Here is an 11,660-nt window from a genome sequence, read left to right as displayed (position 1 = left end):
CAGACTACATTATGTTGAAGCTAATTATTCCATCTTCCCTGTTTGCATTAGGTGGTACAATTTTGCCTGAGAGTGGGTTTTGCAAATTTCTGACAGTGAACTGGCTTTACAATTGCGTAGGGAAGCTGAAAACAACCCTGCCCCACAGCAGATGGGCATAGCCAAGTACCATCACTAACTATAATTACAGTTTACCATGACCAATTATGAAAAATACTTGACCAGCTTGTGTTAACCCTTTATATTCATTAAGCTCCTATCATCCGAGGATGCAGCTGCTCTTCCATTATGTCCTTCTGGTTAAGACATATGAACAAGATGTAAGAAAAGCCAAACAGAGGCACCTGTGCCTGACTGGAGTTATAGCATTGTCTTTATTAATTGATGGGGATAGTTGTCTCTCTTTAAAAGGAAACAAATTATGAACAGCAACAGATGGACAATTTGATGGCAGCTTTTGCATAAAATACTGGCTGACATTCAAGATGAAGACAAAAACAAGACACTGCCTTGTAGTACTGATTGAGTGTAAAAATTATAACAGATCTTGTTGCCCCTATGTAAATCCAAAAAGAAAAAAATAAATTAAAAAGAAAACAGTAAAATAGTTCATCAGAAAACGTGATATCACAATCCATATTTTTTTTCTCTTAAACTATTTGCATTTGGCTTAAGATCTGCTGACTCCCTTTCAGTGTCACCATCACCCCCCAGTCTACAAACCAGGAACGGCTGTTTGGAGATCTCCAAAGAATGTGGATTTTCCATTTCTACTCTTTGAGAAATCTGTGTGCACTAAGGTGGGCTGAGAGTATGAGAAACACCACCAAAGCTTTTCCGGATGCAGTGTAGCTACACAGCGATCTGGCCAAACATGCCACAGTCTTAAAAAAAGAAAAAATATAATGTGGTCTGCTTTGTCCTCACTAGTGCTTTTGGCCCCAATGAGGGGAATACTCCCTTCATGGTATCTTTAATAAGTACTTTTAGAGCAAGCAGAATCCAGTTTCTTTCTCTGTCTGGTTTCCAGAGAGAAAAGAGTAAATGCCAAACTAGTGCCAGTTATGAAGTTGCTGATGATCATATTCTGCTATAAGTTTCTTTATATGTGCCAGTTTGTTGTGTAGATATTCACAGCGATTCTTCTCTTGGCTATAGTTTCGATTCGTCTGTGAGGGATAGAAAAACAATCAGTATTTGTGGAGAAATTCCTTGAGCAGCTTTATGGGGGGAAAAAATGAAACAAAAAAAATCAGATGCAAAGCTTACCTTTTTTATTTTACGATACTCTTGGAGTATCTGATTGTGGATTGTCTGTAAAAGAAAACACAAAATGACGATTTATAAAATGGATCAATCAATGATTGTCAGAACATTTCATTCCAATTTGAATCCTGAAGTTGAACATGAAAACAAAAATAACTTCGGATGGCACCATAGTGCAGCTTAAGTGCTTAGGCAGAACAGTAGGCACAATGCTCCAGGGGGTGTACCTTGTACTGGTCTGTGCCTTGTTGGAGCTGCTTGAGCTCAGTGTCGAGCACAGTGAACTGTCGAGTGATGCCCTCTATCCGAGAGTGGAGGCCACGGTACTCACTGTACTCAGTATTAAAGTCATTCTTGTAGGTCTGACGCTGCTCGGAAGAGCCAATCACGGTATACTTCCTGTTCAGAGGGGGGGGGGGGGGGGGAAATGCAGAACTAAGAAAGAGGAGTGATTCAATGAAATACCTTTCAATTGCGCACTTTCCATGTCGTCAAGATCTGTTGCTGGAAACAGTCATTTCATTATACATGTATTGTGGTTTTGTAAGGAGGAAGTGCTTACGATAAATAGTCTGCCATCTCAGTCGATGACGAAGGAACACTGGTGTTGTTGCACATTCCATTGAGATCTGAAAGGAAGCACAAGGTGACTTTGTAAGATAACCTTTCTCCATTGAAGCCGATACATGAAGACTCACTACTTATTATCACTTACATCAGTCAGGGCTTCCATTCACAAGAACACAGACTGCAGTAATCTAGGTATAGCGTTCATACATCCATTTGATCAATTAATTTCAATTGGGACAAAGTCAGATATTTGAAATATAAGGATGAGTATGTGTTGTCTTTCCATTGTGCAAAATGTCTGATGAATTACCAGATTTAAAACTCATGAGCTGGAATGATGCTTAGCAGTAGAGGTCCCCAATTGTGCCAATCGGTGACCTGATTTAACTGAGTAGCAATGTGATTACTACAAACAATGACTATAGATCTCTATACTATGACAACTCACCTGTGCTCCTGTGTGGAATACTGCTGCTCTTCATGTTGTCAGGGCTGGAGGTGATGTCACAGGCCTTTCTTGGTTCAGGAACACGCTCCTCCACTCCTTTCCTCTCCCTCTCTTTCTCTCTCTCCTTGGACTTTTCCTTGTCTTTGTGTTTTTTGGACTTCTTCTTGGACTTGCCGTGCAGGGAAGGCGAGGAGCTCTTGTCTCGGGGCCCGTCGAGGCCCACGTGTCTGGGGGACGAGTGGCCCAGGCTTGGTACGGACAGTGCTGCAGTCCCAGAGAAGACGGGTGGCTGGCTCAGTCTCTCAGCCATGGCTGCCTCCTGGCTCTCACAGTCCCGGCCATTGTGGCTGGAGTCGTTGCTGACGTCAGAGAGTGGGTCGAAGGGCCGGGGGATGTCCAGCAGGGGGAGCTGGGAGCTGGATGTCACACCGTCTCCCACTGCCGCGACCACGGCCCCGCTCACCTCCTTCCCATTAGAGGAACTCAGCTTGCCATTTACTGGTCCCGCTGCCTTGTTGGCGAGGTGTGATATCCTGGGCTTTTTGTTGGCCAGTGGATCGATGAAATCCGCAGCCGGCCGTTTCTGGCAGAAACAGAGGTTGAGGCACAAAACGAAACTGGGAATGTGGACTCATTTCACCTCTAAGGATTCTGAGAAAAACTATGAGCTATAGTTTCTATTGATGACACATCAAGATAAAGAATATATACAAAAATGAAGTTGATGTGCTGTGCTGGTGAGAAGGTCAGAGTAGTCAGAGTGAAAGGGAACTCAGCTACACTGAGTGTATGATGACCGTGCCCTTTCCACACAATGTATGGTATTGTATTACTAACAGACTTCATTTGAACTGGCCTACACTAACAACTTTAGAAGTGGCTGACCTAATCACAGTGGAGCAGGAAGTCCTTGGTTCTGAAATAACACTAGGCCCAGTTTGAAGCCCTGTGGACCGGCACGGCTCCTTAACCTGTTTAGTTTGGCAGATCTCCTCGAACGTCTCTCACCAAACCAGACTGACCACATAGACAACTGCTCCGCTGTGGGTTTCTGTTTACAGCTAGTGTTCCAAAACTCCCTCTTTTCAACACCATTGCGCGTTTGTGTGTGTACGAAGGAGGGGGAGACTGGAGTGTATTTGCTAATGCGTAAGGGAGGGAACGGAAGGGAAAGGACATGAGATGTCTGAGGTGAAAACCCAGAGGGGAAGGAGCTAATAATAACATCTTTAGTAACTCCACAGAGAACAATGAGACAGATATTTCACTGGATGTATAAATGCTCCTTGCTTGTTCTGCCCACTATGACTAATTTGCTCCCATTGGAAACGACAAGCTGTGGTCTCTCTTGGTTTAGTTATAAAAATCTTTGGTAACTCATCCTGTGAGGACACTCTGAGGACTGTGGGGAGGAGGTGGAAAAGAATAAAGGGGTGGAGGAGCATGGCGCGTGTAGCTCAGTTGGTAGAGCGCAATGCCAGGGTTGTGGGTTCGATTCCCACAGGGGACCAGTAGGGGAAAATGTAGACACTCATTACTGTAAGTCGCTCTGGATAAGAGCGTCTGCTAAAAGGCTAAAATGTAAATGTAAGAGAAGGAAATGGAGGAAGAAGAGGAGGCTTACCTGCAACGGGGAGCTGCTGGACAGCTCTTTGGGAGGGCTCACTGGGAGTGGGACCTCAACTGGAGGTGGCGGAGCCACTGTAGTGGTGGTCGTGTTCTGAGTCTGACTTTGGGCCTGACTCATTTTCCTAAAACAAAGCAAGTCACAGAAGCTGAGTCACCACACAGTGAGACATAAATAATATTGCAGAGAGCCCAAAATTCAGACTTTCATTATTTTGGGAAAAACTTTGAGTTCGGGTTAAATCTATTGCTGAAGTAGGTCGAGGCACATTGGGACCATACTTGCGAACTTTAAAACATTTTAAGTGTAAACTTTCTCAGTTTCAAAATGTGCATCAGACAATTGAAATCAATCAACGTAGTTGCACTTGATCAAATACTACATACTTTATCCACCAACCAATGGCATTTCTTAAAATAGGTCAAATTGGCCACCATCAGGATATTTTAAACCTCCAGATTGAAGTGTTGAATGCCAATATAGTATGATGGCTACTAGCTACTAACGTTAGACAAAATTCCAAAGGCAAGTCTTCGCATATAGGCCTATGACAAAAATCACGTTTTTGCTAATCCGTTTCACACACACATCCATGTGCTTTTGTGGGAAAGTTGTTATCCGTGGTATATTGGCCATCTACAATAAATCCCCAGGGTGCCTTATTGCTATTATAAACTGGTTGCCAATGTAATTGGAACAGTAAACAGTATATTTTTGTCATACCCGTGGTATATGGTCTGATATCAAATCAAAGGTTATTTGTCACGTGTGCCGAATACAACAGGTGTAGACCTTACAGTGAAATGCTTACTTACAGGCTCTAACCAATAGTGCAAAAAAGGTATTAGGTGAACAATAAGTAGGTAAAGAAATAAAACAGTAAAAATACAGGCTATATACAGAAGCGAGGCTACATACAGACACCAGTTAGTCAGGCTGATTGAGGTAGTATGTACATGTAGATATGGTTAAAGTGACTATGCATATATGATGAACAGAGAGTAGCAGTAGTGTAAAAGAGGGGTTGGCCGGTGGTGGGTGGCGGGACACAATGCAGATAGCCCGGTTAGCCACTGTGCGGGAGCACTGGTTGGTCGGCCCAATTGAGGTAATATGTACATGAATGTATAGTTAAAGTGACTATGCATATATGAACGGCTTTCAGCCCAATCAGCATTCAGGACTAAAACCAGGTTTATAAATTGTAAATAAATCCCCTTTGCAGATATGCATAACTATAGATAAATCCAACAGGAGAGTTTGAGTGATGAAAGTTGGACAGAGGATCTTAATCTCTGAGCAAGAAATACTTGGACAAACATAAAAAATTAATGCTAGGCTATTTTCTGGCAAATGTGCTGTTATTTGCCAGATGTTAAGACAACAAATCATTATAAAATAGGCCATTTGCGAGATTGACTTGTCATTTCAATAGGCATAGGCTACAGACTGATTGTAATTCAACTTTGCCATTGCTTGCTTAGATAAAGGCAGGTAGCCTATAGGCCTACATTTCAGATTGTCTAAGCAACTAGACTATATGTAGTCAAGATGTAAACTCAATGATTTAGCAGCTTGCTTAGTTCAAATTAAGATTTATTCAACATGAATAGCGAGGCGATTTCGAGGTAAGAAGTGCTTGTGTTTCCCAAACCATGCTGGAATAGGCTACTGAGGATGGGGTCATAACTTTAAATCACTGAATTAAATAATGTAAGTGAATATTTTTTAATTGTATTTTTTACTTGTAGCCTAATCTGACCGCTGTTACCGTCAATCTAATATGTTCTAACAACTGATCGGCAATTGCGATAGAGCTTTGATAGCTTCCAATTTAATTAACTAAACATGTCCCTTAATGGCATAATAACATTGAAGTTAGGCTATTTATTAAATTGGTTTGCCAGCTACAGGTAGGCTACACAAGTGGCACAAATTGATTTGCGATGACTTCAGTGATATTGTCATTTCAACATATTCATTGTATCAAAATGGTTTCCCACTATGGCATATAAATTAATAGGCTACTTGATGGCCAGAGGCAAATATATCATTCTCCACATTTAATGTCAGTTTCCTTGAGGACTTTTGCCCATAAAAAGAACCACGCGAGGGAGTTCCATAACTTCCATTAAAATTTTTTACTTGGGCAGCCCCAGAGACCCAAGAATTGAGCATGTGTAAAACCCTACGCTTTATATGGTTTTCCATGAGAAAAGTCGACATTGGAATGAACAGAATTTTGCTAATATATCCAATGTGCTCTAGAGCGCCTAAAGTCGTTTTTCCTGTGCTTTGTTGCCTGATTTCTTGCTGTGCATCAGTTCTAGCGCGTTAATATGTTTTATGGAAAATTGGTTGGAAATAGGTGTCTCCATAATGACAACGTGAACGCGATTGGTCGACAACCTGCTGGGTGGGGCGTTAGACGTTCCTTCATTCATTGGATCCATATCTCCTTTCTATAATATCTCTAGGATTTGGCACCATACGATGCACCCCCTGGACTAAAGGGGCAGACAAATAGGAAACATTTGCAAGACCCTCTGTTAAAATTACACATTTTGTAAGGTAGGAATCTCTCAAAAATATGATCAATGGCTCATTTGAGAGTTTTGACATCAGATAGTATTTAAATCTGACATGTATGATAGACGTTTTCACGATCTTAAAGTCGTATTCTTATTAACTTCCAATGTAGCGAAAGAGACTTCATCACATTGCTCCATCATGCCGGACGGACTTCTGCCTGCTTGAATGCCAATAACTCAGATACACATGAAAACATTAAATGACCCAGGTAATCAACAGATCAGAGATGCACAAAAACAATATAACATTCAACAAACATTTCTGTTAAGAAAAACACTGTTCACTGTTGGTCCTCGATTGAAAATAGCTTGTGAATATAATTAGGCATATAAAATATTGTACATGTAAAGTGTAGCCTACATGTCTATGTAATATAGCAGTGATTATTATTTTGGTAGCAGTGCCAGTAGCCTGTGTGTCAACAAGAGAATTCTTTTTAAATGTAATCGTAACAGTCATTTACAAGATTTTGGCTCCACTTCTCAACACAGCAACACAATAAATGTAATTCTACATTTCAAAAGGGGGGAAAAATTAATGTGAGATTCAAACCCTTTCCATCACCTGCGACAATTACTTGGAGCTAGGTGCTACACAGAGCTATTTGACCAGCCAGTCAAGCATGTGATCTAGTTTTTTAATCAGACCGTGCCGTTCGATTTCAGGAACAAGTGTTGGATCATGTCCAACTACATCAACGAGTTTAATTGGATGATATGGAATTTGAATCATATATAAAAATCACCGCCAGCTGTGCAGGTTAGCAGAGCTAAATCAGCCAGGTTATCGGTGGGGAACAGATAACATATAGTGTGTGCTCACGAGCAACTACTTTGACGGTTTTAATTGACTAACGCGCATTGAGATGGAGAAAAAGTTTAAACAAACATTTTCTAATGTTCACTAGTAGAGCCCCATTGAGTTGGCAAGTCTGCAATGAAACTAGTACTATGTGGTTGTGTTAATTCATAGCGCCAACTCCAAGGTTAACTCTATTCTCTGTTCCAATGGAAATGTGACATTGGCACATGACAGCATTATGGTGGCCTTGGTCTACATTCTGTTATTTTCCTCAACGCCATTCAGTCTCAGACAGATACAAATAAAACGGACCTGGTTTAACACAAGTCAGACATCATAAACAGATCATTGACAAAGCCTTGGGTGAGATGCTAAGTTACAGTTGCATAGAAAAATTAAAAGGGTGTGTAATGTGTACATAAACAGAAAGTTATTTGTGTATGTTGGTAGTGTGGACAGTAGGGGGCAGTGGGATACACTGGGGAAATGTCCAAACCCCACCCCAACAGAGAGCGAGTGGTAGGGAGGAGAAAGAGGGAGAGAAAAAGCCAGAGCGTGTGAGAGAGCGCTAGAGGGGTGGGGAGAGCAGACTAGGGGAAAGGCTGGCTGCTGTGCTCTGGTCAAGTCCCAACTGAAGACAAGCAAGCCCAGGCCTGGACCTTGGACCAGTGCCACCTCACACATGGATCAGCATGTGCTGGAACAGTGTTGCATCACAGGCCTTCTGATCATTTTGCTGCACTACTCTTGCGTGACTACGGCTGGTGTTCAAACTTTAGGGGAGGGAGGGTGGTCAGCTCATAAGCTAGCCAAGCTCAAAGTCCAGTCCAAAAAGACATATGGTTGAAATATATTGCTTTGGGATGACTTCCACAGAAACATTTAATAATTGAGTGTGTGAAATATTCCCTGCTGTATTGAGTCCAACAACTTTGGGTCAACTCCGTAAACCCAGCTAAGCGCTCTGCAATGCCTGTTCTAAATTTAGCTGGGATGTGCATTTCCTTACTGCCCCAGATCTTAAACAGCTTTTTCCACTGGGTCCCAGCAAGAAAAAAAAGCCAGCTAGTCCTGTCAACAAAACAGGGCAGAGGGGATCCACACAGAGAGAGCAGTGCCTGGTTTCAGACTAGAATCTACTTTTCCTGAACATACCTGGAGCTCCTGGGATTCTATGGACGTTTGTTTAAACCAACACACAAAGCAGAGGTGATAAACTCCGGAAACCAATGTGGGGATGATCCCATTATTGCTGGTTTATGCCGCTGGCAGTTATTGACAGGTGGAGCTACACACAAAAGCATTGGTTTAATATGGCATGCGGTATAGTAATATAGCACCAACTAGCACATACCGAACAAGGATCCTCTTCAGAAGTTTCTGGTCTCCCTCAGTGTAGCCTGGCCAGTCCTTCTGAATGTCCTTAAACAAAGAGTCCTTCAATGTGAAGGTGTTGTCTCTCCCATTTAGGTTAGCCACCTAGAGACAAGCGACAGCAATCAGTGCATTACAATAATGCCATGATGCAGTATTCTGGGAGAAAAAAATGTCCTAAGCCTATTCTCAAGAAATGCACCATTAATACCCTGCACCACTGGCAGTGACTGACTTGTTTGCAGTGGGCTTCAGGGCCGGCTAGGACTTACCTGTAACCACAGGCTAAGCCCTGGCTCTAAGTGTCTTGAAGGCTTGGGTCCTGTGACTAATTTATCTGTTGTGGGACAGAGCTCAGAAGGGCCCTCGGTCTGCCAAGGCCCAGCAAACCCAACCTGTTGTGAAAGGCACTCTACCTTATGAGAATGGGTGTTATAAGATGGGTGGCACCAGCCTGAAATATGATTGACCCAATGTGAATTGGGGGTGGGTGGGTGGGGGGGGCACTAAGGGTGACCAGAGCGCTGTCAATCTGGCTCACATTAGAGAGAAAATGCAGTGCGTTTGTTCTGGCAGTTTAGTGGGCCGGCTTTGGGACCAATGTTCCCTCCATTTCCAGCACCAAGCAAATTTCAGGTGTGCTGAGCACAAACTTGAATGTTTTGAAAAGTCAGTGCAACTTCCAGCGTGCGTTCGTTGTGAGCACAGAGGCTGCACCCGCTTTAAATTAAAACTAACTAGGGTTGTCCCGCCTAAAAATAATCTTGGTCGACCAAGAGTCTGTTCTTTCGACCAATCGATTGGTCGAAATGTTCAAACGTGTATTTTTCCATATATAGACATCCTATGTGTTTTAATCAAATTAACTATACGCACGGAGCTTGTATGATGTTTTAAGCGAACTGTTCGATTAAATAATTAAGACACAAAAATGACAAGATTTTGTCCGACCGCACTGATGAGCACCCGTTGTCTCTCTTCCCTGCTGCAGCGACCACCACAGAACAGTGTGTATCGTGCTGTCCGTGTTGCTGAAGCTGCATCATAATTACAGCCATTTCTGACTGAAAAGTTGTTACAGAAATCCCTAATTTGTTTAGGAAAAACAATCCCTATTGCCTCAACCCTTGCTCTCTTTACGTGATGTATGCAGATGACCAATGGGCCTGACCTAGGCCTATTGCATATCATAATCACATAAATAAATCGATTATAACAAACTCTGAACACATAACAGCAAAATGAATGCATAGAACTTGACAAATAAATCTGAAACGGGGGAATGTTTACTGGTTGCTCAGGCGGTAAAGGGGAAGTCAGATGTGTGGAAAACATTTGACTTGTGGAAAATACTGATCAAGAAAAAGAAGGAGCAAGTGCTGCATCCATATTAGGAGTACCAAACAGGTGCTGTTAGATTACAACAACTTTTGAGCGATTGGAACGATGTAAAAAAAAAAAAAAAAAAAAAGAAGCATACCAGAGGCTGTTGTAAAAATAAAACAATGTAAAGCATTTATTACAGCAAAGACTAAAAACAGTCACATTAATTTGTGAATGTAATTTCTGAAATGGAACGGCTTATTTAATATTCAATGGTCGATTTGCTTTTCTATAAAAATAAAAAATAAAATACTTGATTGCATTTCAAATCATGAATGACTCGTATGCTGTGTTATGACGAACTAAAAATGAATGATTGATACAGTAGCATATATAAGTATTGAAATATAGACCTAAGTAAGTTACGGTATTAAGACTTAACAGGATGCACTCTTAGGCCTGCAGCTTGATGGTGGTTACACAAGGCTGGGGGCTCCCGAGTGGCGCAGTGGTCTAAGGCACTGCATCTCAGTGCAATACCTGGTTCGAATCCAGGCTGCATCACATCCGGCCGTGATTGTGAGTCCCATAGGGCGGCGCCGTCCGGGTAGGCAGTCATTGTAAATAAGAATTTGTTCTAAATATATAAGGCTGCTATACTAAGCCCATTAATGATAATTCATTTCATTATCATTAGCAATAACAATAAGGAGATCAAGGTTATTATTAACAGTGTAAACACTAATTTAATTATAAATAATACCAGAGAGGCTGGTCTAACGAAAAAGAAAAGTGTGAAGCCTTTATTACAGCATAGCAAAGATTAAAAACACTCATTTGTGGTTGCCTGAGGCTTGGTGCTCACAGAGTCAGTAGGCTATTAAACACAAACAAGCAACAGAAGCAGGATCTCTTATTTTAGTAGATAAGGATGATTTATAAAGCCAGGCACATTTAACAGTTAGGCTATTGATTAAAGACCTAATTAAGTTGGGGTTTCCCCTCTCCTCACTTTTCTTAGACAATTAAGGCAAGGGCTGTTTTCTCATCTCTATAACTCCGCTGCCGCCTCAGGCGCATTGTTCTCAATACCAATATGCTGGATACCTTTGCTATTATGCACATAGCAACATGGTCTAGGAAAAGGTGCCAATTCAACAGCGCACCGATGTGTCTCAGAATCACTATCCAATGCGGGAGAAAACATAAAACTCAGCAAAACAGAAACGTCCCTTTTTCAGGACCCTGTCTTTCCAAGATAATTCGCAAAAATCCAAATAACTTCACAGATTTTCATTGTAAAGGGTTTAAACACTGTTTCCCCATGCTTGTTCAATGACCCATAAACAATTAATGAACATGCACCTGTGGAACGGTCGTTAAGACACTAACAGCTTACAGACGATAGGCAATTAAGGTCATAGTTATGAAAACTTAGAACACTAAAGAGGCCTTTCTACTGACTGAAAAAACACCAAAAGAAAGATGCCCAGAGTCCCTGCTCATCTGCGTGAATGTGCCTTAGGCATGCTGCAAGGAGGCATGAGGACTGCAGATGTGGCCAGGGCAATAAACTGCAATGTCCGTACTGTGAGACAACTAAGACAGCGCTACAGGGAGACAGGACAGACAGCTGATCGTCCTCGCAGAGGCAGACCA

General features: G+C 42.0%; 1 protein-coding gene across 1 annotated transcript in view; it reads right to left on the bottom strand.

Annotated features, from left to right (window-relative positions):
* Positions 1–354: 354 nt before the first annotated feature.
* Positions 355–11,660, bottom strand: part of ell (elongation factor RNA polymerase II) — a 40,335-nt gene continuing 29,029 nt past the window's right edge. The window contains exons 6-12 of the mRNA XM_029751332.1: positions 8,659–8,783; positions 3,909–4,035; positions 2,285–2,867; positions 1,829–1,895; positions 1,494–1,665; positions 1,270–1,314; positions 355–1,169 (exon numbers count right to left, since the gene is read on the bottom strand). Coding sequence (XP_029607192.1) covers positions 1,053–1,169; positions 1,270–1,314; positions 1,494–1,665; positions 1,829–1,895; positions 2,285–2,867; positions 3,909–4,035; positions 8,659–8,783 — 1,236 coding nt within the window. The 3' untranslated portion in view covers positions 355–1,052. The remainder of the gene's footprint in view (positions 1,170–1,269; positions 1,315–1,493; positions 1,666–1,828; positions 1,896–2,284; positions 2,868–3,908; positions 4,036–8,658; positions 8,784–11,660) is intronic.

The sequence above is a fragment of the Salmo trutta genome, chromosome 4 (assembly GCF_901001165.1).
Source record: "Salmo trutta chromosome 4, fSalTru1.1, whole genome shotgun sequence".
Taxonomy (NCBI): Eukaryota; Metazoa; Chordata; class Actinopteri; order Salmoniformes; family Salmonidae; genus Salmo; species Salmo trutta.
The sequence above is the reverse complement of the archived record's forward strand: the minus strand, read 5'-3'. Positions and strand labels throughout refer to the sequence as shown.